Below are 27326 nucleotides of genomic sequence, written 5' to 3' on the forward strand. Positions count from 1 at the left end.
TCTGTTCATGGAATTTTCCATGGAGTGGGTGGCTATTTCCTTCTCTAGGGGATCTTCCCGACCCAGGGATCATTATTGTACAATTAGAAACAACCAGATGTTCAGTGATAGGGAGTTGGTGAAGTAAATGATGCTTTATTGGTCTTTAAATGACGGTGACTTAGAAGAACAGGTAATGCCATTGGAAAGCGTTCATTACAGCATGCTTTATTAAAACTAGGATCCAAACCTGCTTATGTAGTATGATTCCAGTTTTGGGAAACTAGATCTAAAAATTGGAGAAATGTATACCAAAATAGAATCAGTTACCTCTGAAATCAAGGACGAATTTTCTGATGTGAATAAGTAACTTGGAACTTAAACATCTCTTACAACAAGCAGATATTAATTTGATCAGGAAGTTGCGTTTACAGCCACACCTGGTAACTTTCTAGCCTGTCTGCTTTTTTTCTGTCTTCATGGTGGAACACTCTAGAATCTGAGCTTTTGGCAGGCAGAGGCTCCGCATCCCATTTGAGCTCCATGGGGTGCCAAGTGGAGTTACTGTCTTGGACTTTCAGACCACGCCCTTCTGGAAGTTGTGTGTGTGTGTGTGTGTGTGTGGCCTTGCCACCTCTAGTTGCTGTTCTTGAGTCCCAGACCTGGCTCCCTTGAGTGAAGGGACCGAGCCCACGGGTGGCTGCAAAGTTTAGAGGTGTGTGTGCGTGTGCGTGCATGTGTATCTGTGTCTGTGTGTGTGCACGCGTGTGTGTGTGCGTGTGTGTGTGTGTGTGTGTTGCTACATTCTGGGGCTAGACAGAAGCCTGAGCTGGACTTTCACCTACAGCTGCCGTTTCGTTCCAGTATTGAGACCCAGCCTTTACATTTCTTGAAATACCTTAAAGAATCCTCACTAAATTTTGATTTGTTAAGAGTCGATATGAGTCTGACCCCCAGCCATGTCTGAAGTAAAGGCAGACGCCCCCTCCCTGCGCACGCAGGCAGGTGGGGTCTGTCCTTTGGGGTAAAGAAACGCTCTGCATTTGTTTCCCTGTCATTGTTGCCCCGCTGACCATGCAGGCGACACAGAGGTGGCGTTGTCCTGGAGCCAGGGGCTTGGCAGGGAGGTGTGCTGAGGTCAGGGGTGGCTTTGCGGCCCCCAGGGATTGGGACTGACTCAGCGGGACTCTGCCCCAGAGTAGGGAGCCGCCCGGGAGCCAGGACCCGACCTCGGGGCCAGCCTTGTCCAAGAACAGCCCTGACAAGTGGGGTCACTGCCCGGGAAAAGGAGTGTGGTTGGGTGGTGGAGGGCGGGGAGAGTGTCGGGTCATCAGTAGCCCGGGGTTTCCCACTCCCCAGCCATCCCCACTGTGGGCTGGGCCTCACCCCTGGCAGGCACAGCCTTGTTTTCTCTTTGCGGTCGCCTTGCTCCTGTAGCTGCCCATCTCTCCCAGCTCCCCTGGCTCTACTCCAGGGAGATTTTTCTTAGCATATCCCTGTTCTGAGAGCTGTCCTCCCCCTGCCCCTTGGTGCTGAGATGAGTGGGAGAGAAGGCAGCTCGTGTTTTTGGGCATGATCCCGGACCAGAGAGAATGGGGTCAGTGTTCTCAGGCACTGGGTCTGAACATGGGGGTGTTGGCGGGGGAGGGGGGTAGTACAGAACTGGACAGGGAGCCCTCCACCGCAGAGTTGGGGCTGAACCCGAGGGGTCACACCGCTCCCTCTCCAGGTGATGGGGGCTCAGCGACCTGTGGGGGAGGAGGGGGGCAGTGGTGAACAGAACAAGTTTGGAGGGTCAGATGGGCCTTGTGATGCCCCCCACCCTGCCCCTGCCCCACTGGGCATTATCTCCAAGGAAGTCAAGTTTATTAATTGTTGACAATGTCAGAAGAGCATGTAATCAGCTGCCTAAAGAGGAACCTGAGATCCATTTCTGTTCTCTCTGTGCCTCTGAGTTTATTTTAAACCTCAGCGAGACGTTTGCAGCTTTTCTCACTGGCCTTGACGACGCGCCCTTTGACCCAGAGTCCTGGGGCGGGGCTCGCATCAGGGTGGGGACTGTGTCCGTCTTGTGACCCGTCTGCTCCCTGCTGCCCGCCAGGTTGCTGATGGTGAGCTCCTTGGGGAGGGGGCAGATCTCACTGATTTTGTGATTGAGGCTTGGGGAAGGGGTGGCCTCGGTGATCTCCTCGTCACCCATCTCCATTCTCTCTTAGGAGACTCCTTGGGACCCAGAGAACCATGAACCAGTCATCAGATGCTTAGGTCAAGGCTGGGAAGGGACAGACACCTGGCACCAAAGGCCTGTTCCCCCCAGAGTTTGTCTGGGACACCCAGGCCCACGGTTCAACACCATGGGCTCCAGACCCATAGGGACCCCTGGCCGGGCCACGCTCTGGATCTTGGCGTTCAGGTCCCAGGCTGACCTGGGTGAACCCTGGCTCTTCTGTCTTCTAGTACCAAGGAGGGCGAGACAGGTGTGGTGGGGTGCTGAGGGTGCCAATTACTGCTCAGCCCGCAATTATTGCTGTCCTGGGTGGCCTCGGTGGTGCCTGGTAGACCGCTGCTTCCCACCCCTGGTGTCAAGGTCAGCTGTGCCGGTTTCTGCTTTATCCCCTTTTCTGACGACCCTGCTCTGCAAACCTTTTGTCCGAGGCAGCACCGCCTCAGCCAGCCACTGACCTCCCATTCCTCCTGGACTCAGGATGCAGGCTCTCCGTAGCCCTGTGGTCGGCACTGCTGGTTTGGGACTCCTTGAAACCCGTGTGCAGGTGTGCGCCCCCAGGTCTGCCTTCATGGCTCAGCTCACCAGCCACCTCCTCCAAGTGGACTTCCTGAGCGCCCCCTTGAGTGACCGCATCTTCCTTGGTGACCCTGCCACACTCTTGGTCAGTCTGGAAGACCTGCTGTTCTCGTCTGCCTCACGGCCCCCTGGCGACCACATCTGCCCCCGAGGACCCTCCCTGCTGCCCTGGTGTGGGCTCCGGGGCACACACGGCGAGTGCCCGGTTCCTGTGTGTTGATTGAACGATGGTGAAGTGGCCTGAGCAGGTCCCAGGGATCAGTGAGGGGATGAGACAGGGGATGATGCTCAGAGGCAAGCAGGGCATTGTCCTGGGAGACCTAAGGCCTAGGAGAGATGGACGTGTGCTCTCCCCGGACTGGCCTGTAGGCCGCGGTCCCTCAGAGAACCTGCGCCTCAGTTCTGCCTGGGCTGGGTGGGGAGGGAAAGGCTGGTGGAGGAGCTGCCGGGCCTGAGAAGTGAGGGGTTTGCAGGAGGGCGGGGATGTCCAGGCAGAAGGGTGAGGGCCCCGTGGTGAGGGCCCGCCGTGTTGTGTTGGAGCCGTTCAGCCTCCTCTGCTGCAGGTGTGACTTGTCCTCTATCCTGGGTAAGCTTGCTCCTAACGGCTGTCGCCTTACTTTTCTGACTTGACCTTGCTGAACAGGTTAGCGTGCATCCATTCAGGCAGCGCGGACACTCGCTAAGTACCCCCCCTCACACAGGTGACTGGGACACACCTGCTTTCTAAGGGGGAAGCAGAGTAGACAGATCCTTCCCACCCAGGACAGTTGGAGCTGTCGCAGAGCCCACCTTTCTGGAGTCCATTCCTGGTGAAAGGTTCTGGAAATGCACACAGATAAATGAGCAGAGGCACAGCCAGGCAGAGGGATCCGAGTCACCTTCTGAGGATGCTTGTCGGCTCCCCAGAGGGAAGGAGTTTTCTGGGGTCAGGATCAAGGAACTCAGGAGTCTCCTTGCCTTCCAGGATATCCTGCTGCTTTGCCGGTGGGTTTTCCAGAGTCTCCCCCTCCTGCAGCAAGGGAGGGTTGGTTGCCATAGGAACTGCTGGATCTCCCTCCTGCATCAGTCAGCCTCTGGGGCAGGATGCTGAGGGAAGGCAGTGTGACCAGGCGTTGGATCAGAGGCTCGGAGGGATCCGTGGGCAGAATATTAGATCATTTTGGGGGGCTCACACCTTGTTTGGGGGCCTGAGACCGTGACGTCAGAGCCCACTCTTGGCTTTGGAGAAAGTTTGGGCCTGGCACCCCCTACCCGCTTGCTTGATGGGAATCTGTCCTTTGTGCACGTCCCCACCCCATCCTCAATCCCTGGCCAGTAGGTCACGGTACAGTGCTGCTCCTTCCCTTCCTACCCCCATTACCGTCCTAGTTCTGTGCCTTTCTCAATACCCCTACGCTGCCCAGGAGCCCTGCTGTGCCCTGGTCTTACCCTGCTACACACACAGACACACACACACACAGACATACACACTCCCCCCACAGCCATTCCTTCCCATTACAAACCTTCCCTGGCTTCTGAGTACCTTGAACTGCAAGATCAAACCAGTCAATCCTAAAGGAAATCAACCTTGAATACTCATTGGAAGGGCTGATGCTGAAGCTTCAGTACTTTGGCCACCTGATGTAAAGCGCTGACTCATTGGAAAAGACTCTGATGCTGGGAAAGACTGAGGGCAGGAGGAGAAGGGGTGTCAGAGGATGAGGTGCTTAGACAGAGGAACTGATTCAGTGGACATGAGTTTGAGCAAACTCTGGGAGATAGTGAAGGATGGGGAAGCCTGGTGTGCTGCAGTCCATGGGATCGCAGAGTCGGATACAACTTAGCGACTGAACAACTGGCTCCTGAGGCCCCTGGGGATCTGTATGACCTCTTTCCAGATTCTTCTCTGTCCCCAGGCTCTCTGACCTGGGCCCCTCCACACACACTGGCCCAGTGCCCCCTGCTCAGGATGGCTTCTGATGTGACCTCTGCCCTGACAAAGCTCACTCTCTTTCGGGTTACACCTCCCCACCCCCACCTCTCCTGATCTGATCCCTTGCACAGCCCTGCCCTCCTGCCCTGTCCACCCCTGTGGTCACTGGGTACTGATTCCTGGTCCATTTTCTCTCTGTTCTCAGCTTTGGTCCTTATGCCACACCCAGCAAGGAACCAGGCCCAGAGGAGATGTTGGGAGATGTTTGATGGGCACAGTGGCCCCTGTGTGCTTGTGTGCGTGCTCAGTCATGTCAGACTCTTTGTGATCCCACGGACTGTAGCCTGCCAGACTCCTCTCTCCATGGGATTTCCCAGGGAAGAATAGTGGAAGAAGAGTGGGTTACCATTTCCTCCTCCAGGGGATCTTCCCAGCCTAGATCAAACTCACGTCTCCTGCATTGGCAGGTGGGTTCTTTACCTCTGTGCCACCTGGGAAGCCTAGGCTTCTATGTGGAACATTGACAAAGGCTCCTGCTAAGATGAGAAAAAGGAGCTGCGCGTTAGGTTTGGCAGCCCCGTGAGTAGATACGAGGCTGTTCCTTCCAGTTCCTGCGAGGTGCAGCTGTGCTAACTTTAGCCTGAGCTCGATGTCACCTCCTCTGGGACCTTCCTGAACCTGGTCGCCACACCCCCAAGTTTCGTGTGGGGGACCCTCGGGTTCCCCCCTCACCTCTAGGACTGCAGGAATCCTAGAGTCCACTTAGTCACCGACCTCTGAGCAGAAGTTGTTATAGTACGTTTGCATTTGCTGATTTAATCTGTAAACCCTGGGGAAAAGCCCACCGGGGATTTCATTCCTCCGCCCTGCCTCAGAGAGCAGCACCTTTCCGTGCTGGCGGGCTTTCCCACCTCCCTGCTTTGGCTCTGAGTCCCTGGGTGTCTCTCTGTCGAGGCCTCCCAAGTGCCTCTGAGCAGCTGGTACCACAGTAAGATGGAACTGCCAGGCCCTTTGTGGAAGGCCCGGGCCCAGGCCCACCCCCGCACAGGAGGGCTGGCTTCGCGTGAGCTGCCCTGTCACCCACCACTGTCACTCGTTGACCCGCGCTTAAAAACAGTGCTCAGAGCCATTGAGTAAGTGCATTGCAGTCTCCCCGTCAAGGGGACACTGCTCATCACAAGCGCATCAAGCTGCCCCTTCTGCGGCGCGTGGTGGTCCTTGGGGACTTCTTTCCATCACACACACGTGTTGGTTAGGATGTCCCATGGTGGTTTGGTCAAGTTTCTACATTTCTGTGACCTGGCATTATTCTCAGAGTTCTCCAAGCCAGTTCAGGAAGGGTTCCAGCGCCAACGTCTCCTTTGTCCCTCACCAGGGCACATGAGTGTTTTATGTTTACATGCATGTATGTATGTATGTATGTAGTTGCGCCTCGTCTTCGTTGCCGCATGCGGGGTCTAGTTCCCTGACCAGGGATCAAACCCTGGGCTCCTGCCTTGGGAGCGCAGTGTCTTAGCCACCAGACCAACAGGAAAGTCACCACATAAGCATTTAAAAATACCTGAGCCCTGCGCCAAAGACGCCAATTTGACTTGACACAACCCAGCTCCTTTTCAAGCAATTTGGAATACTGAACTTTTCTTTTTCATGGGATGTGTTTAATTTTTTTAAAAAACTCCTTCATTAACATTATATCAAATACCAGTTTGGAAACTGCCTCAAGGGATAGGAATGCTCTCTGGGCTGGAAATAAATGACTAGAAAGGGAACTGCTTCAGGGCTTGAAAAATAATCTTTGCAGGCTTTGTAGAAGTTTGACTCAAAGTTTTCCTTCCTTATTGTTAAGAAGGATGCACAAAGAAGATGTATTTTTGGCCTGGAGAATTCTTAGCCACTTGTGACGTGGCTTCCAGTTGTCATTCCGACCGTGGAGATAAAAGCAACATTGAGATGCGTTTTCTGTTGTCAGCAGGGAAAAAACCCTCCAGGGCCGGGAGCCAGGGCTGTGCAGGGAGGGAGGGAGCCTGGTTTGGGGATCCCAGCTGGGGGTGGGCAGCCAGTCTCATCCTACCAACTCTAGATGCCCACTTGGGGGTCTCATATTAAAGATGGCCCTGGAGCTTCCCTGGTGGTCCAGTGGTTAAGACTTCATCTTCCAATGCAGGAGGTGTGGGTTCAATCCTTGGTCTGGGAGTTAAGATCCCGCATGCCTCCTGGCCAAAAAACCAGAACTGAGAACAGAAGCAGCATTGTAACAAATTCAATAAAGACTTAAAAAATAGTCCACATTAAAAAAAGCAGTCTTTAAAATGATACAAGTGAACTTATTTACAAATCAGAAAGAAACAGAATGAACTGCTGGTTGCTGGGGGAAGGATGGAAGGAAGGGATAGTCAGGGAGCTTGGGGTGGCTGTACACACTGCAGCATTTAACCAACAAGGTCCTATTGTCTAGCACGTGAACTTTGCCCACTGTTATGCAGCAGCCTGGATGGGAGGGGAGTTTCGGGGACAGTGGATACATGAATATAATCGGCTGAGTCCCTTTGCTGATCACCAGAAACTCTCACAACACTGTTTGTTAATGGGCCATACCCCAATACAAAGTAAAAAGTTAAAAAAAAAAATCTTTAAAAAGTAAAGACAGGGCCCCCAGGTTACAGACAAGGAGAGTGATGGCCTGTGTCACCCGGCCAGTCAGCACCAGGCTCCTGAGCTGCCCTCTTCAGAGCATCCTGGTTTTGGAAGTTCTTTCTTAAGCCAGCTATTCAGTGAGGCCATAGAAATGACAACTGGGCATGTTAAGTGCTTACAGCATGTGTGAGGCGGGGCACTAGCGTCCAGAGTGGTATCTTCAGAGAGAGATCTGAGACCTGACTCCCTGCCCAGTGCCCTCCAGGGGCTTCCCCTCCCCTAGGGGACATCTTCCCAACTCCTTCCCGCCCTTGGAGGGAACAACCTGCCCCATGTCCTTGTCACCCTTCCCCGGGACCCAGTGAACACAGCCTGTGCTGGGGGCCCCACCTGGCTTTCCCCGTTCCTTCTCCATCATTCCTGGGTCCTTCTCCTTGGTCGGGTCTCAGCTCAGGTGGTGCGTCCTCAGACCTATCATGAGTTCCCTTGGCTGCCGAAATGAATTCAGGACTGTGCGGCTTACACAACAAGTGTATTGTCTCCCAGCTCTGAAGGCTGGAAATCGAGACCAGAGTATCAGTGGGGTTGTTCCTTCTGAGGCTGTGAGCAAGGGTCTGTCCCAGCCCTCTCTCCTCACTTCTGTGTGGCTGGTGATCTTCGGTGTCCTATGCTGGTAGGTGCATCACCCTGATCTCCACCTTCATCTTCACGTGACATTCTCCCTCGTGTGTCAGCACCCAGATTTCTCCTTTTTATAATGATGCCAGTCATGTGGGGTTAGGGGCCCACCTTACTCCTGTATGATGTCCACTTAATGAATTACATCTGCAATGAGCCAGTTCCCAAATAAGGTCACATTCTATGGTACTGAGGGTTAGGACTTCCATGTGACCTATTTGTGAAAGTGAAAGTTGCTCAGTTGTGTCTGACTGTTTGCGACCCCATGGACTATACAGTCCGTGGAATTCTCCAGGCCACAATAGTGGAGTGGGAAGCCTTTCCCTTCTCCAGGGGATCTTCCCAACCCAGGGACCAAACCCAGGTCTCCCGCATTGCAGGCAGATTCTTTACCAGCTGAGCCACAAGGGAAGCCCTGTAACCTATTTGAGGGGACAAAATTCAACTCATAATGGGCTTTCTCTGCTGAGTGCCCCCCCCCCCCGCATCATGCTCTCTGCACTGATTTCATTCATGTTGCGATGCTTTATTTGTTTATTGTCCATCTTCCCCCATGAGAGTGTGAGGTCTTGAGACAGGGACCTTGGCCATCTTGTCCACTGTTGTCTCTTCAGCGCTTGAGCAAAACCAGGCGCAGAGTGTCCGCTCACAGGAGCTGCTGAGTGAGTGTATGAGTGCTCGGCTGGATCCAGGGGTGGGTGGGTGAGAGAGGGGGAGTGAGTGGCTGAAAACACAGCCTACGAAGCAGGTACTCTCTCCCCACTCACCACCCCCGCATGCTGAGATACCGAGAAAACGAGACCAGAATAAAGAAGTCTTTTGTGTCGGGTTCGTGAAGCAGTGATGGTTTCTCTTCTATTTAAATCTTAAAAGAGCAGAAGCACAGATCGGTGTTACCACGTTCTAGATGTATTGAGGGTTTGTCAGATGAGACACGCCTCAGCCCATTTGCTTTCGCACCTCCTGCAGTCCTGCTCTGCTCCCTGCAGACGTTCACCCCTGTGGCCCATGGGGTGCCGTGCTCTCACACCTCCTTCACCTCGTTGGCCTCGCACATTGCGTGGAGAATGTGCACCACGCTTTGGGTAGCGACTTCAAGTTTACCATCTAGAAGGGAAGTTGGGGTCCAGGTCAGTTCACACTTGATCTAAAATTCTCGGTAGGAGGTGCAGGGAGGAAGCTGAGAGCCATCGTGTGTACAGGGTGGGTAAGGAAGGGTCTGGAAGAAGGGTGGCGGCATTTGAATTCAGCTGACTGGGAGCTCAGATGGAGCGCCTCACTTTGTCTCAGCCCAGGCTTTAGCTTTGGGAAGGTCAAGTGAAGTGAACAGGAGCCTCTGTTGGGGGGACTGTTGCCCTTGTACCTCTTTTCCTCATTTACCCTCTTGGATCGTTGAGGGTCAGTGTCTGGTGACCAGCTTCCCGGTGGTGCTAGGGTTAACCCACCTGCCAGTACAGGAGACATAAGAGACACAGGTTCGATCCCTGGGAAGATCTCCTGGAGAAGGGAATGGCCACCCACTGCAGTATTCTTGCCTGGAGAATCCCATGGACAGAGGAGCCTGGTGGGCTACAGTCCAGGGGGTCGCAAAGACTCAGACACGACTGAAGTGCCTTAGCAGGCACATGTCTGATGACTCATACTATATTCTACTTGGCTGTAGACAGACACCCTGAGGCAGGGGCCCTCTGGATGCTCATGGTCTGCTGGTGGGGGAGGGGCATGCAGGACTCAAGCCTAGGAAGCCATTGTGGGTGGCTGAGGGGCGGCTCCTTCTCTGCAGTTTTGTGTTATGGGTGGAGACCGGCCTCTCGAGACCCCCCTGCTAGCCTGGCTGAGAACACAGCTGCGGTAAGACCTCGGGCCTCCTGGGCTCCCTGTGGAGCCCGGGCCTCCCCTCTGGGGGGTGCATGTCCTAGTACTATGAACCACGTCACCCTGCTTGTCCCCTGGGCTTGTGTCCCTGTCTGCTCTGTGGCTCTTGAGTCACCCTTGACTTTTTCACCCTCCCCTGCAGGGTGTCTGCAGAGTGTTCCTGAGGTCACTTGGGACTTCAGCGGGGACTTCGATCGGGGCTTCCAGTGGGCCCTGTGGAACACTGCATCCCTGAATCCAATGTAGGCATAATATGCTTGGGGGCCTTAGGGGTCCCAGCCCCTGCCATGGGGGACAGATGCTAAAAACAGAACGAAGGTGGTGTCTGTGGGGAAAGGAGCATGTAAGTTTGGGGTCAGAAATCCCTTGGGCCTGTCCCCCACTGGCAGTGCCCTTGGGCAGCTCACCTTGCCCCCACACTGTCTCCATTTTCTCCATGCAGATTGGGGATAACATTGACTTGGAGGGGTGGATGTGTAAGTGCTCAATAAACCTCGTGTGAATGGGTGGGTAGGTGGACGGGTGGATGGTCTGAGTCTTTAGCCTCTGGGAAGAATTTCTACACAGGCTGGCTGGGCTCTGGAGCAGGATGCAGTCCCCGACCTCAGCGAGGGTGCACTGGCAGAGAACTCTCTTTTTGCAACTAACCAGGCAGGTAAGCGTCCTGCCTGGGACCCAGGAAAGAGCAACCTGAGCCTGAAGGGCAGTTACCTGTTGGTGTCAGAGGAAGAGGGTCCAGCCAGACCTGAGACCGATGGGGGTTTGTAGGCTCTGAGAGCGGAGAAGACTCCAGGAAGGGAGGGCTGACACCACTCCTCGGGACCATGACTGCCCGAGGGCCTGTGGTGTGCCTGGCATGGCGCCAAGGCTGTACCAATACCCTCGTCAAGTGTTGGAGGCAGTGACTTTTCTGGCTTTCTGAAACAAAGTTGACTTGCAAATTCCCAGAACTTTGGAGCTGCACACAAGCGACTTTCATCTTTGGGCTGTTGAATTGAGTGCACCTCTCATCTTCTGGGGGAGAAAGGTTATCCATGCTCTGCCTTAACCAGACGGTGATTTATTATGTTCATTACTGGAAACCAGCTACTGAGAATTTGGGGCATTGGGTCAGGGAGTTCTGGGGCAGAGGCCGCAGGGGTGACCCGTACCGTGCTTGACCCAGCCTGCGGTCTTTGGGGATCAGCCCCATGCGCCGTCTAGCTCCTGACCCCTCTGAGGGCCACTTGGAGCTCATTTGGGAGGGAGAGTCTCTCTTGCCAGGGAAGGACTGCTTGCCTGTCATGTTTTGGATCCAGTTCCACCAAGAAGTGCGAAACCGGGGCAGCATCCTCTAAGGCCGGGCGCCTTTTTGCAGCCTGTCCCCAAGGCACCAGCTCCGACTTGCCTTTCAGGAGAGTGCTGCTTCTGCCTGCTAAGGCCTTTCAGTGTTGGAGATGGCAGTTCTGTCCCATCTTCAGACTGTGAAGAGTCCAGAGAATAAATTGGATCTTCTGCCCACTTGCTTTTCATTGGGACCATTGAGTCAGGACCTCAGTTGAGACAAAACACTTTTCATCTAGTGACTTCCAGCTGAAAATATGCCATCCACATGGCGTGAACTGAGGGAGAAAAGGAATAGAAGAAAAGCCCCAGGTGCCTGGGACACTCTTTGGCTTAGCGGTCAATTGACTTCGGCAGGAGAGAGACCAGGTTCTCAGGCAGCTATGACGGGCTGACCCTGGACAGGCTACTTAACCTGGCTTGTGCCCTGGTGTCCTCACGTGCCCCTGCTGTGGTCACTGCTTGTTAGCTGGTGTGTGGCCCAAAGTCAGAACTCTGTGTTACTTACTGTCATTCACAGGGATGGTCCATTTTAACGTGGCAGCAAATGTGTTGAGAAGCCTAATATGAGCCAGGACAAGTGACCTAGCTTTGCAGAATGCAGATTCTGGTGTGTCTTGTTAGCAGTGCATGTGTGCTGTGCCAGGTTGCTTCAGTCGTGTCTGACTCTCTGCGACCCCATGGACTGTAGCCCGCCAGGCTCCTCTGTCCCTGGGATTCTCCAGGCAAGAATACTAGAGTGGGTTGCCATGCCCTCCTCCAGGAGATCTTCTCGACCCAGGGATCTAACCCAGGTCTTCCACATTGCAGGCAGAGTTTTTACGACTTGAGCCACCAGGGAAGCGCCTTGTTAACAGTACTCAGGGGAGAGTTCACTGGGCAGTAATAATATAAAGAGTAGGAATAGAGAAGCGGAATAGCTGAGCTTTTTGAGGGCACAATTATAGGAAAAGCTCACCTCCTGGGATTCTCCTTTACTCTCACACTTCTGCACACTCGCCACGTCTGATGGCAGTTGGCTGGGGGCTTCTCCCACACCATGCAAACCCACAGCACCAGGCTGGGGGTCCTACAGTTTAACTCAGTTTTGACACTGACCACCTGGAGGTGAGCATCAGCTCTGCATGTTAAAGACTCAGTCCCGCAAGGTCCCCGCTGCCCCCGCCCCATCAGACGCCAGGTGCAAGGTTAGACTGATGTCTGTGCGCATGAGCCATCAGCTTTCAATCACAGGCTCCCGCGATCCCCGGCTCTAGTTTGATTAATTTGGTGCATTGGCTTCTGGAACTTGGGAAAACAGTTTACTTAGTATTTACCAGCTTATTATAAAGGACTGTGGGAAAGGGTACAGTTGAACATCCAGGTGGAACAGGTGTATCGGGCAAGAGATTTGGGGAAGGGCTTCTGCACCCTCCGGGCGACCATCTCTCCCAGCTCCTCCTCGTGCTCACCAGCTAGGACGCTCCCTGAACCTGTCCTCTTGGGATTTCCTATGAAGGCTTCATCACAAAGGCATGATCTGTCACTAACTCATTTTCCAGCACCCTCCCCACTCAAGGATAGGGAGTGGGGCTGAAAGTTCCAAGCGTCTAATCATGCCTTGATCTTTCTGGTGACCCACCCCCATCTAGCCCACCAAGCTTTGCCTCATTCAAATAAAAGACATTCCTGTCACCCAGGAAGATCCCATTTGAGGACAGGCCTGTGTGGTCACCTTACTTTGGAACCTGTGTTTTCAGGCCAGCAGCCATGGTCTGGCATGGGTTGCACGGCTCTGGCATCCCCGCTCTGTGTCAGGCTCTGTCCTGAGTAATTATAAACATTAACTCAGTTCTCACAGCAGCCTGAGGTGGGGACCCGTGAGAGAGACACAGAGCCTAAATAACACGCCAGGCCTCACGGCTTCACAGCCACTCCTAGAGGACCCGGCCACCGCACCTGGTTGTGATAGTAACCACGCCTGCCTGACGTCCTCACCCGCTTCACCCGCAGCCTTTGCAGTAGAGAGGGCTGTTGCAGCCTGTCTGGCTGTTCAGAAAAGCATAGGTTTTTCTCAGCAGCCCAGGTCTCTGCTAGCACACCTTGCATGTTGCAGTCAGGGAGGATGAGTGGCCCCCAGCGTGGGGTAGGGGATGGGAGCCAGTTTTTCCGAGTCCCCAGCCTTCCGACGCACATGCTCTTTTCACACCTAGATCACGTTGTTGATCACATCAGGGGAGCGCGTGTGGGAGTTTGGGAGTGCTGGAAGTACAGCCCAAAAAACCCTCCTGAAAGCTGGAACCCTCTGCCTCTCATCTCATCTTGGCATCTCCCCACCCCGGCCCTTCCCCCATTCATGATCTCTCCTGTGGGGACTGCCTTTGGGTAGGCTCACAGACAGTCCCAAACTCTTAGTGGCTTAATGCACTCAAGATTTTCTCATTGTTTATACCACAGCTGAATCCTGGTCCCCTATTCATTGGAATCTTCTACTGGCTCCTCTGCTTCCAGCCCGCAGATGAAGCATGAGAAGGGGGGGTGGTGATGGGCCACCCCCCGCAAGGTGACGGTCAGCGGTCAGTGCTGGGGAGAAGCTCTTTCTGCAGAGGTGGTAGCTTAGGGCACCTGAGGCGTTTGGAACTGATAGATGAAGGAGAGGGTTTAATGCAGATGGTGCGTCCTGCATCTTTGCAGCTGCCCCTCTACTTGCGTTAAACCTTCCTTCTCCTGCCCATCTCTGGAGGTCCCATTCTTCCCTCTCCCTTCCGTGGCTTGGTCTGGATACCTCCTTCTCTAGGAGGCCATTTCAACCCCCTTCGCAGGAAAGAGTCACCCTGCTCCGTGGCAGGTCCCTTCTGGGTCTGCGTTGTTCACTCCATTCTTTGAAGCTGCCAGTGCACTTAGCAGACGTCTGCTGAGCTCTTAGGCTTCCTGGGTGGCACACTGGTAAAGAATCCACCTGCCAGCACAGGAGACCCGGGTTCAATCCCTGGGTTGGAAAGGGCCCCTGGAGGAGGAAATGGCAACCCACTCTTTTTTCTTGCCTGGGAAATCCCATGGACAGAGGAGCCTGGCGGGCTACAGTCCATGGAGTCTCAAAACTTGGACATAACTTTAGTGACTGAATAACAGCAACAGCCTAGTTCTTGCCTGGGGCCTGGTTCTAGGTCCTGGGGAGGCCAGGCTGCAACCCTGGTCGTTGGGGAATCTCAGGATCTTGTGGAAGAGACAGAAGGTTCAAGAAACTACTTCATGCCTGGAAGTTACAGTGCTATCTTGGAGGGATGTGCATAGCATTTTGGGGACACTGGTGAGATGAAGGAGCCATTAATGCTTCCTGTTTGGGAAATGAGGAGTTCAGAAGTCTGGAAAAGGATCGAACTTCTATGCTGGGACTTGGGAGACTAGTAAGAGCTTGTGTGTGGACAAGAGGCTACGGGTTGTGGGTGGGCACTCCAGGCAGAGGACTCATTGCAGCAGGGGAGCATTGCCCCGTGCAGGGTCTGGGGCAGCTGGGGCTGTGTCCAGTGTGAACAGAGATGCTCCTGCAGTCCCCCTGAGGCCCTGAGATGAGAGGGCAGCGGGCGTCTGTGCCTAGTGCACAGGAGGGGCCCAGAAGTTACTTGTCAAGTTAACGAGTGATCAAGCTAAAGCAGGAAGTTGTCTAGAGGGCTTCGGTGCCACATCTATAAACAGGATGTTCTAATTCACAGACCAGTCCTGGAAGGGGTAGTTCTAACATCCTTGTTTTATGAAAGGGAAAACTGAGGCACAGAGGCAGCTGAGCCAGGAGGGGTCTCCAGGTGCCCACCAGCACATCCTGTCCTCCTCAGCCAGCTGGTGGGCGGGAGGCAAGCGCCCAGCTCCCCGTGGATCACGACGAGATTGCTTGTTCCCAAGGTCAAAGGGGGCTGCTGGGCCTCTGGGGTCTGCAGGCCTCTGTCCCATCTCCTCCTGGGCCTCCCTCCCTCCGCCCTCGCCTGCCTTATCGCCTTCATCAACGAGGAGACAGTGGGCCCTTGTTTTCTCCGAATTCCGAGCACTCGCAGAGCACCATCCAGCGCCGGCCTCTCAGGGCAGTGTGACTTGGAAACGTGGCGGCTCCGGCCACCGCAGAGGGGCCCTTTCGTCCGGACACCCTGTGACTTCTGAAGGGGCCCAGTCAGACCCTCTCTGAGGAGGAGAACAGGTCCCCCGGGAGAGTTTCATTTTCTGTGAGCAGAGTGTGGTCAGAAAAACCCAATGACACACTTGAAGTGAGTTCACTTCTGTCCTGGCCCCCAGTCCCGTCCCATCTGGGAAACGAAGCTTCTGAGGTGCCTCCTCCACCCCCTGACCCCGCTGGTCCCAGGATTCCCTTCTCTGCAGCACCCCCCCAAGGGCCCTCCTTCTGGGACCCCCTCCCTCTGTGAGGGGTCCCCTCCTTTGGGGCACCCCCAGATCCCCTCTGGGGGGCCCCTCCTCTGCAGGGTCCTAGGTCCTCTCCTGCGTGTGCCCGGAGCCTGCTGACCGACAGAAGTTTTGGCTCCCCTGGACTCTGAGGGTGCAATCCCGGAAGACGACTTCCCCCTTCCAGCCAGTGGGGAGGGACGGCTGGCTTCTTGGGGTAGACCCCCTCAGGGCTGCCAAGGCTTGTCCGGTCCTCTGAAGAAGGCTGGTACAGGAGGGCCTTGTGGAGCCATGGACAGCTCTGCTCGGGCCCCAGCGAGGATGCGGAGCGGGGATTGGCCAGGCCTGACGTGTGTCCAGAGCCGCGGCTCTCGTGAAAGGGTTTCACTGGCACAAAAACGCTTGGAAAATACACAAAGGACGGTGGCCAGCTTCCAAAACTCAACTGTTTACCTTCAGCAGAGTGGCCGGGAACGTGGGGAGCTTATTTTGGAAACAGCCCACGGTTGTCAGGTCTACAGACCTTGGGTGATGCCGGGCGAGCACGAGCCTGGGGCCTCTCCTGCCCACCACCTTCCCCAGAGGCGTGGGGACCCCAGAGTCCTCTCAGGGGCTGGCTTCGGTCTCCTCTTGCTGCACAGGAAACATTCTCTCTGGGATGGGGTTTCTGAGGCCTGGGGCGCCCTGCCCAGCCTCCCACGTGACCCAGGCTCTTCCGCCCGTAGCCGTCTTGGTCTGAAAATGTTGGCCTCTTGCTTCGGTGCCTGTCACAGTGGAGCCGCTGGTTACAGGGCAGATGGGCACCTCTGAGAATGAGCTGTTCCTTGCCCGTGTTCCCACTTGCCACTGGCTGTTCTGCCTTCCTTCCAGTCCTATTTTTTTTTCCTTCCTGGGAAATGGCATTGGATGGAAATTAATAATGAATGTATGGACAGCACCGGAAAGATCCTTGGCATTTCCTGTTTTTATCAAAGGGGAAACTGAGGCCCTGGGATGCTGCTAGGCTTTTGCACAGGCCCTGAGACATGGGCAGCTTGGCTGCAGGCCAAGCCCATCTGTATTGCTGTTCATCCAGGTCCCACTGGGTCATTTCCCAACTATGAGGCTTCACCCAGTCATTTTTCCTGCTCGGCTCTTGGGGTCCCGGTCTGTGAAGGTGTAGCTGACACCTCTAGCTCCTGGCCCTCCTATGAGGACAAGTACCATTTCCCTTCCCCATCTAGGAGTCTTGGAAGATGAGCAGCTGCTCCACTGGTGTGATGCTTGCTGTTTTGTTTTGTACACAGGCTAGAACATCGAGGGATCAGTGTCCTTCAATATTTTCCTTTTGTGAAGTCCATGATTTTTTTTTTTTTAATAGGGAAAATCCCTTAACATCTTTCCTGGCAGACAATAAAAAAGAGGAGTTAAGGCTGTCAGCAGGAAAGACCTGCTGCATTCTGAAGGTTTAATGGAAAAAGAGTTCAAATCAGGAGGATGACATGGCATGGGTGGGGCCAAAGGAGTGGGCAGGAGGTGGTGAGGCACCCCCAAAGTGGTGGGGTGTCACCATCCCAGGCCCAAGGGGACGAGGGGAGGGGAAGAACCTAGAGACAGCGGTGGTCTTGGGAGAGGGGCCGCCCTGCTCAAGGGAGATGCTGGGGCCGTGAGGATGGTGGGGACAAACACCCAGACTCCTCTCCCATCTTCTGCTGGTGCCTCCAAAGGGCCGGACGTGGCCAGCAGCCAGAGGGCAAGACACCCAGGCGGTCGTGGCTCTGGGGCAGAGCGCGGGCACAGGACTCGGGATGGGGCTGAGTGACTGGCCCAGCTTTATTGCTGGCTCTACTTCCTTACTGTGAAGTCCTTGGCAGGTTCCAGAAGTCTGTGTTTTCCACTGTCATGCGTGGAATTGCCTCTCACTGTGTGGCTGGAAACTAAAAAGAAACAAACGGACATACGGTTTTAGCACCAAACCTCCCTAGAGCTGTCATCATGATCTCTTCCTTAATGACTTTGAAACAAACAGCCTGGAATCCCAGAGGGAGCCCCACTGGGGGAGTGGGGCGAAGGGCAGGGGTGGGGCTGGTGGCCTTCTCTGGCCTCCGTTGAGGCTACTCGGGGGTCAGCCAGGTAATCGGCTGGTGCTGCCGCCTCCGAGGGTGTGAGCCCTGCAGGTGGTGACGGCCGCGTGCCGGGTGGTAGACATCTGGGGCCAGGAAGCGTGGTGTCAGGTGGCCCGGCTGTTGGCAGGTGCTCCCATCTTGGGGGTCTGGGATGCCGGCTGTCAGTCAGCAGCTCTGGCTCCCCCGGGACCCGATCTTCCAAACCCCACGCTCTTGAAAAAATAAACACATTCCCCCAGTGGAGCAGGGCGAGCCGGGGACTCAGGGACTCCAGGTGGCCCTGCCTCCCTCGCTTTGTCATCAAAGGCCAGCCCTGATCTCAGTGTAAAGTGCCAGCGGCCAGCCTCACAGAGCGGTGGCTCTTAGATTCGGACAGATCACAGCTTTGCCGAGACCATTGGTAGTTTCACGGGGAGAGTGTCTGCTTGGATCTCCGTTCAGGTCTGGGCTTGTGACTTCAGTCACTGGACTTGACCTTGCTGAACCCTGGTGTCCCTACCCGAGAGGCCCCGGGTAGTGGGGCAGCTGCAGGGTGGCCAGTAAACGTTCTCACAGTGACTCTCGCTTGACCTGTAGGTCCTTGGTCACCCCGACTCTACCTGTGTGTCTTTTGTGTCCCGGGCAGCCTGGCACTCGGGGACAGAAGCACAGACACAGGGCCTGCCCTGGAGGAGTTCCAGGGCCTCAGTGGGTCCTCTCCTGTCCTGTCCCGCGAGTGCCAGCCCTCCTCATGCTCCATGCCCTGGGGACGTGCAGAGGGGATGGGATAGACGAGGCAGTGGGCTCACGGGCTCAAGTTCTTTCTTTCTCGTTGTCTCCCTCTTGCAGCTGAACCTGAGCCGGCCGATCGAGGAGCAGGGCCCCCTGGATGTTATCATCCACAAGCTGACAGATGTCATCCTTGAAGCCGACCAGAACGACAGCCAGTCCCTGGAGCTGGTACACAGGTTCCAGGTGCGTGGAGGTGCGAGTTGGGGTGCTGGTGGGGGCTGGGAGCGCTCTGTGCCACTCTGAAGCCGTGGAGCTGTCCTGCTGGGTTACCCGTAGACACTCCTCTGCTGCTGCCAAGACGTGGGCCTGTGGTCGGGCCCTTCCCTGCTGGGGTCTCTGTCTTTGGAGGTGAGATGGGCCCACTTGTCACCCTCCTCCGTCTGCTGTCTATCCTTAGAGATACGATTTACTGATCAGGGTGCTGCCCAGTCCAATCATGTCCTTGCCTCCTCTGAGCACACACGGCCACAGCCACAGGTGCTGTGTTGGCAGAGAGGTGGGAACCTTCTTGCCACCCTTGAAGAAAAGGACTCCCTGAGGGTGTTTGAGCTGCAATGGCCGCCCTTGGGCCCCTGAGTCCTGCCCGGGTGGAGAACACCCTCTGCGCGCTCATGGCTTTGAACCCACAGGCGCATCTCTGAGCTCTGACCAAGTCTCCCTGGCTCTTCCCTCCTCCCTTCCCCCTGTTCCCCAGGGTCTTGGGCCCTGACCCCACAGTGACCTGCTTGCTTCCTTGAGCGCCACTGCCTTCGCCCCCACTGACTCGCCCTGTGTTTTCTCTGTTGTGGACAAGAGCGTGATTCATTCCTCAGCAAAGCGGCTTGGGGTCATGAAAAACAAGGTCATGTTATCAGTGAAAAATGCACTTGAGATCCAGGGCCTTCCCCGTGGGAGGGATGCTCGAACCAGCACTTTTCAGAGCGTGATGACTGGAGGGGTGACATCCTGTCCTTCCTTATCAAGACAAAGGGGAATCTCATCACCACACAGCAGCCCTCCTACTGACAGCATTTTCTTTTGCCCTTGTGTCCAGGGTCGGTGACCTCAGCCACCCTCGCTCCCTCCTTGACGGGCCGTGTCAGACTCCCGTGAGCCCCAGTGGCCTGTCTGTGGCCCAGTGGGGGTCCCCTCCCCTCCCGCACTTGCAGAGGCGTGCTGTCCAGAGGTGGTGCCCTGCAGTGACTCTGGCCAGCAGCCTGACATGATCCACCCCCGCCCCACCCTTCTCCCAAAGGGCTGGGGGCCGTGGAGAAAGGCGTGTTTGGGCTCCTCCAAAGCCTCGGTGTTTTGTTTGTACGATGGTGTCAGTCCTGTGTGGGGAGGAGTAAGCAACACGATGCATGTGAACGTGCTTCACACAGTGCTCGGGGCCCAGTGAGTGCCTGGTTGGAAGGTCAAGGCCAGTGTGAGCACGTGACCCCCAGCCTTCATCCCTCTTCTGTGAAATGGGGTTGCTGCAAGTTCCTACTTCTTAGGATGCTGTGAGAAGGTTACTGTGAGCAGTAAGTGTCTGAGTACACAGACGGGTCTGATGTTTGCTGCGTTCTTCCGGCAGCTCCACCGCCGTCATTACTTTCTTAGATAAAGGACTGCAGCCCCCAGCCCACCCCATTGCCCTGGGGGCGGTTACAGAACGACCAACCCTGGGGGACCTCCCATCCCCTGCTCCCTGCAAGCAGACACACAGCCCACAGCCCAGGGCAGGTGGTGGTGAATGGTCAAGGGGAACTGGGTGCCCTGAGTTCCCGTTCTGGTGCGAAGAAGGTTAGCGACGACATCGTGGGGGACGTGGGGACGTGCAGCTTCAAGGGTTTCAGCCACCAGCTGTGTGTCCCGGGGGGGGTCCTCAGCTGGTCTCGGGAGTCTGTCTCCCCCAGGGCACACAGAACAGCTGCCCTCAGATGCCTGGGGTGACCTCAGGATAACCTTCCAGCCTGGGTATCTCTGGGATAAGTTTTCACTGCCATCTGTGCTTGAGCATGAAGCGGATATCTGATAAGGCTGGGATGTTTCCTCTTTTGTGAAGAGAACAATCCTTTGGGGAGAAGGGTGACAGGCCGCGCTTCGCGCAGGCCCCGAGAAGAGAGGAGACGGGCAGGGGCTGGTGGAGAGGAGGGCTGAGAGGTGCCAGGTGAGGCCGCTCAGCGCCACAGGGCCTGGTGCTATCGGCACTGCCCTGTTCATCCCACCCTGCATGAGATACGAGGTTCAAGTTCAGAGCCAGGCTGTAGACTGACAAACTTGACCTTGACCACGCCGTTGTTTTCAGATGCCTGTTTTAGTGTTTATTCTTGGGACATGAACGAGGAGGCATGTGGGGAGGGGCCCAGGGCCAGTAGAGGCAGAGTAATGTTTAGACTTCAGAGGCTGGGAAGCAGGGCCTTGGGGCTGGGGTTTGCAACACTGGCCTTTCTTTGTTTTGTCATAAGAAAACAGAGAAAGGTGATGTGGCTCAGAAGGGTCGCAGCTCAAAGGGCCTTCTCCAATGGCACAGCTCAGGTCCCTGGGGAAGTGGCCTGCGGCTGCATGGGTCAAAATAGATACGTTTCTGAGATGTTTCTGAACAACTCTAGAGCATTCTGCTCATGGGATGCTCCCACTAAACCTCCAGGGCCCAGGGATTGAAAGGAATTCTCAGAGCTGAGAGGTTATGCTTTTCTTTCTGGCTGCCCTTGAGGACAGGTTGGGGACTGGGGGTCTGGGGTTTATACAGATCACTGAAGCTGGTTGCCATAGAAACCAGCTCCCAAGCTGCCGCCTGCCCCCTCACCATCCCCCTCCTTTAAAAAAAAAAATACTGGCCTCAAGAGGGCTTGGCTTGGAGAATCATGGGGATGATTCAGTTATTTTTCTGTGCCAAGGTTCTCGTGGAGCCGGCAACCTGGTGCCGCTGAGGCCCTGCCTCGAAATTCAGTTATCAGTGAACCGACCTGGGCAGAGGTCGGTCCCTCGGAGGCCGCGTCCACATGGACGAGTGGGGTTAGGGTGGTGCGAAGGTCCTGGTCCCAGCGCTCAGGGGTCTCCTGGCATCCAGAGTGGCTGCCTCAGGGGAGCAGCGAGAACCGACTCACCGCAGCATCCAGGGCGGGCTGTCAGGTGTCGCCTGGGGCATGGTTCTGCTACTGCCATCCTAGAACGCATGGAAGAATTATGGCACGCGATCATCTTCTTGGGGCAGGCGACTCCGGCCAGGTAGAGCTTCCTGGGGTTTTCCCTGAATGAGCTTGTGGGGAAGAGGTTTGAGTTTGAACTGTCACCTTTTCTACTCATCTCCGTTAGCTGGGAGGACGTTAAGTCCTTCTAATGGCCCCCAGACCCCCAGTGTGGACTCAAGGATCGCTTTCTCCACAGCGGCATGCTACTACTTGCTGAGCCCACCCACACTCCCACCCTGCCCTCCCAGCCCGGAGGAGAGGTCTGGGCAAGTCAGGAACTGCCTTTGCAGCCCCCCGAGTAATGAGCTAGGAGACACCCCAACCTGGTCCCTGAGGGCCGTGGCTAGAAACTGTCTCACTGCGGTGATGATAATAAAGACTGTAGGCTCTGTCGTGGCCCGTGGGGCCTGCAGTCTGGCCATGGCCTCCCTCCCTCCGTCCCCAGCCTCATCTTGTCCCCGCCCCATCCCTTCCTTGCCCAAGCTCTGAGCTCTTTTCCACCTCAGTGCCTCTGCTCAGGCTGTTCCCTGGAGTAGAATTCATTCCCATCCCCAGGCCTCTGCTCAGGTGCCCCTTCCTGAGCAGTTAGTGTCTCCGATTAGCCGACTGCAGACACACTCCCTGTCTGAGGCCCTCAAAACTCTGCACTTTTCCTTCCGTCTGTTTGGAGGTTTGTGGGTTGTTCTGGCCAGTCTCTCCATTTGGGGATCTGCTTCAAGCTCCCCTGATCTCCCCTTTGCTGCACTCCTGCCCGCGTGTCTATGAAGTTGAAGAGCATCGTGGGTGTGGGCAGCGCAGGGCACCCTCGCGGGTCCCTGGAGGGAGAAAGCGGCTCCAGGGTGGCAGCTGGGAGCAGACCCGAGGAGGGAGGGGGCTTGGGCCGGCTCACCGGGCTCTGTTGGCTGCATGGGCGTGCCCTTGGACCTGGGGACCTGCACGGTGGCGAGAAGAGTGGAGAGAGCGCATTTCACACCAGGCTGCAGGGCTTAGACTTCATCCTGCAGGCTGGGGGTGGGAGTGATAAAATCAGATTTAAGTGGAAAGAGAGGCCCTGCTTGGGAGGGGAAATTGCCAGCACAGGATGAGCTCGGGACAGTAAGGACCCTGCAGTCATCAGAACCTGGCGTTTTCTGAGACAGAGAGGAGCTCATACCATCTGAGGCTTAGCAGTGCCCCCTCCTCACCCTGGGGACCCCACCGTCCTCGGCGTGCCTCGCTCAGCCACGACCGGCCGGCCTCTGAGCAGCCTGGGCCACCGCAGCCCACATGTCCCCAGCCATAGACAGCCACCAGTTTCTGTCTCTGTGTTTGCCTGTCCAGCCCCCTTCCTCCTCACGCCCACTCCCAGCTGACCCCCAGAGCCCCTTTCTCCCTCCAGGGTTCCCTGCACCCACCCACACCCGCGATGCTCTCTTTCCCTGTTCTGGACTTTGATATCCATGGAATCATGTAAGACACCATCTTTGGGAGCTTCCTGGTGGCCCAGTGGTTAGGACTGCGCATTTTTCACTGCCTAGAACACCTCAGAGAGATTCGTCTTGGCTCTTAGTCTCTGCCCCAAAGTGACAGGTGCCCGGGGACTCTTGACAATTCGGTGGCCACTCGGATCCTCCAGGCCCGTGAGTGCCTGCTGGGATCAGAGGAGTAAGAGCTGCCTGCAGGCCCGGGAGGCAGATGCGGTGAGCAGCAATACCCGGGGTGCTGAAACACCTTCACAGGCATGATGCCCTCAAGACGGGTGCCGACCGTGAGCGTGTGGAAGCGTTCACCACCCTTACTGTTAGCACCTGGTGTGTGAGAGCAGGTGCAAGGCCATCTGCCCAGGTGGAGCCTTTAGTGACCCGAGTCACATTGGCTTATTATTATTGCATTACTATTCCTTTTAAAAAATTTATATAATTTATTTCTTTTAAAGGTATTTTTAAAATACATCTTTTAAGTTTTATTTTATTTTCTTTAATGTGGCCCATTAAAGTCTGTATTGAATTTGTTGCAATACTGCTTCTGTTTTATGTTTGGGTTTTTTGGCCGAGAGGCATGTGGTATCTTAGCTCCCCAACCAGGGATCGAACCCGCAACCCCTTCATGGAAGGCGAAGTCTTAACCACTGGACTGCCAGGGACGTCCCTGTTATTATTATTATTATTCCATGGCAGTAGTACTGCTCTAGCAGCCTTATCTGTGACTGTCGGTCCCAGCCAGCTTGAGAGCTCTTAACTGTAATTGGAGTCAATGAGACCATGATTACGAAAGTGTCCCCAAATGGAAGCTGAGCTCTGACAGCAGAGCGGAAGAGTGGACTGACTATAGCCTTAGAGGCAGGCCTGGGTGGGCTTCAGGGGGACTCTGGGTACTGTGCTAGGCTCCACTTTTCACCAGCTGACCCACTGGGGCCTCGGTTGCCCCCCAGCTGCACCGGGAAGATGCCAGAACAGAAGATTACCGCACCGGGAAGATGTGACCTGAGAACAGTGGTACCCAAGCCAAAAGGCCGTTGCTATGGACAGCAGTGATCACCTCTAAGACCCCAGCTCTGTTTTCCTCTGGCCCCTGCAGCTCTGAAATGATTCACAGCTGTGTTGACTCAAAGCCTGTCACCCTCAGATGTGCACCGAGCCGCCACCAGCACGGAACTGTGTACTGTGTGCGGTGGGCACCCAGTGGAAGTAGCAGAAGCAAGAGATTTTACTGTTGGAGGCCTTCTAGTCTGATGAAGAAGATAACATCTGAACCGATCAAAGGTTAAGTGAGTTTCTGTCCATTCTGGGGGCAGCACCTGGTAACCTGTGGACCATCAGGAGGGGGCTCAGAATAGGAACCCTGAGCACCGGTGAAAAGTTTAGGTGGTCACCATGGAGCCACGGGAGAGACCACAGTTTCTTGAGCACATCCCAAGCAGCCATGGGCATTGCACATCTCATATCTCTTTTGGGACTTACATCAATCCGTGGAAAAATGAATTACTTTCCCATTTTTCATGTGACAAGGCTGAGGCCCAAGGAAGTTATTAAATCACTTGCTTGCAGTCACTGAGGAAGAAGTAGCCTGCGTTCTTTTCAGAGGTGCCTCAGAGGGGCCTTGGCTGCCCACTGACAGACCCCTGGGGGCTGAGGGCCAATGATGCCAGGTCACTGTCTGGCCGTGCCAGACTCTGACCCTGCTGGTGCCACCCGATGATGAAATAAATGTTGGCTGGACGGAGGCCAGGGAGGCAGAGCTGGGCGGATCTGGTGGCCCTGGCCCCAGGACTGGATTCCTGGGGTGGCTGTGAGGTCAGCCTCCCCGTGACAGCTGCCCTGGGTCAGGAGGCCCCTCCTCCAGCAGCGGAGGTGGCCACACAATCTGGCCATTGTGCGCCCCAGCCAGGCTGCCGGGCGGTGGCTGTGAATCGCTCTTTCTGCCCCAGGGAGCATGGTGCCCTTTGGGGCCGTTAACTGTCTGCGGGGCCTTTCTCTGTGTAGAGGGAGGCCGGCCCCCTCGGAAGAAGCTCGACTTTATGACCCTGTTACCTGCCAGAGCAGAGCTGGACTTTGTACGGCAGGGGAAGGGATGCCGCCCCAGGGCCTGAGCTCACTCTGGGAGCTGGCCGCCTTCCCTCTGTGTGTGTAGACAGTTTTTCAAAGCAGAGGGTTGGCGGTATGCTGGCTTTTAGAATGTTTGCTAATAGTACATTTTCCCCAGAAGGTAGGGAAAACTTGTGTATAAGTTTTGTGATGTGTACAAGTGTGTACATGTTTTGTGTTTGCGTACATGTGATGTGATGTACACATCATTTCAGTGTTCCTTAGCTTGGTCCTGTGGATATGTTGGGCTCCTGGGTTTTGGGTTTTGGAAATCGAGAACTCCAGCCAAGAAGTTTGTAGTCTGGTGGGTTCGTCGTTTCAGGAACATCTATGGCAGGAAGTTCTCTTCCATGCTCCTCCTGGCCTGTTTGGGGCCATGACCTACTGACTTGCTTCTGTGCAACCCGTGTGGTCTGTGTGCCCACGATAAAGGCCTGTGTGGTTTCTTTCAACTTGGTGTAATAAATCACAAAGCCTCTCACCAGCCAAGAGTAAGGCTGCTCTGGTGGCCATGTGCTGGGCCTCTGCCGCCCTCTGTCCTCTGGGGACGGACAGAGTGGGGCAGAGGGACCTTCCCATGCTGGCTTGGGTCCAGGCCCCTGCCTCAGGCCTCGCACACCCACTGGCTTCTAGTCCCTGTCCTGGCCTGTATCTCTGTCTCTCCACTGATCTGTGAGATCATTTGTCAAATAACCATTTTGTCATTTATTCCACGAGCCTCAATTAAGCACTTACTGTGTGCCAGGAATTTTAGAAGACATCACAGATACAAAAAATAAGACAGATCAGGTGGACACAGCCGCTATCCGCACAGATTTGTATTTGGTGTGTGTGTGGCGGAGCTTCCCAGGTGCCAAAGAACCCCCCTGCCAACGCAGGAGACATACGAGATATTGGCTTGATCCCTGGATTGGAAGATTCCCTGAAGAAGGGCATGGCACTCTGGTATTCTTGCCTGGAGAATCCCATGGACAGAGGAGCTTGGTGGGCTATAGTCCATGACTGAAGCGACTTAGCTCGCACATACACGTGTGTGTGTGTGTTTATTGCTATAGGTGAGGCAAGGGTTCATACTAACAAAACATAAGTACATCTAGGAAAGTACTATAGTCTCCAGTCATGATGAAGTTCTGTGCTGCGTGTGTGCTCAGTTGCTCTGTTGTGTCTGACTCTTCGTGACTGTGTGGACCGTAGCCTGCCGTGCTCATCTGTCCACGGGATTCTCCAGGCAGGAATACTGGAGTGGATTGCCATGTCCTCCTCCAGCAAATCTTCCTGACTCAGGGATTGAACCTGTGTCTCTTGCATCTCCTGAATTGGCAGGTGGATTCTTTACCACTGTGCCACCCGGGGAAACCTGTGGCAAGTTCTCGGAAGAAGAAAAATCAAGGCCTGTCATAACCTGGAGATTCTTATCACTTCTCTGAGGAGGTGACACTTGAGCCGAGGCCTAAAAGCCCAGTAAGCAGGGAGAGGTTGTGGAGCAGACCGAGGGGCTATGTCGCAGGATGGCACAGAGGCCTGTGGACCTGGAATAGGCTGGTGCAGCCCAGCACAGCGGTGGATGAGAGTTTGCAGCCCGGGCCTGCGATGGCCACCGCTCAGGAGAGGGCAGAGATGTGCGGCCGGAAGTGAGACAGTGGTGTGCAGCACCCGGGGTCACTGTCACTGCCAGGGTCGCGGCTGGCAGCCATAGCTGTCTGTTCTCCTGCAGCCAGAGGCTGGGAAGGCGGGGTGGCTGAGTGCAGGGGTGAGGGGCCCCGGCCTCCCCGGCCTGAGTGGCCCCGGGTCCCAGAGATCAACGGCATCTTGCAGACTCTGCTGTGATTCCGGGCAACTCCTCTTGTCTCCCCAATGACAGCGGCATGGGCACCCCGAGTCCTGGCTGTAACCTGGCACAGTCAGCGGAGCAGGCCAGAGACCCCGCAGGCCTCGGGGAGCCGAGAGTCCCAATTCTGGCTGGAAGCTGTAGCCTTGGGTGGGGCGGGCGGAGCCAGCCTGTGGCCTGGTTCCTAGGATATGGCTCAAGGGCAGGGGCTACTTCACTGGCTCACCTGAACAGGTGGGTGAAGAAGGCGCACGGGGTTAGAACAGGTGCTTACGGAGTGAGGGGGCTGCTGCTGAGCTGGGGTGACACCGAGCTCCTGGGACCAGGCAGCC

General features: G+C 55.5%; 1 protein-coding gene across 1 annotated transcript in view; it reads left to right on the top strand.

Moving 5' to 3' along the window:
- ITPK1 (inositol-tetrakisphosphate 1-kinase) overlaps positions 1-27326 on the top strand; it is a 153914-nt gene that overhangs the window by 71039 nt on the left and 55549 nt on the right. The window contains exon 4 of the mRNA XM_055418412.2: positions 18506-18631. Within this exon, the coding sequence (XP_055274387.2) occupies positions 18506-18631 (126 nt within the window). The remainder of the gene's footprint in view (positions 1-18505; positions 18632-27326) is intronic.

Source organism: Moschus berezovskii, chromosome 21 (assembly GCF_049115385.1).
Source record: "Moschus berezovskii isolate FMDL1 chromosome 21, NW_MosBer_1.0, whole genome shotgun sequence".
Classification (NCBI taxonomy): Eukaryota; Metazoa; Chordata; class Mammalia; order Artiodactyla; family Moschidae; genus Moschus; species Moschus berezovskii.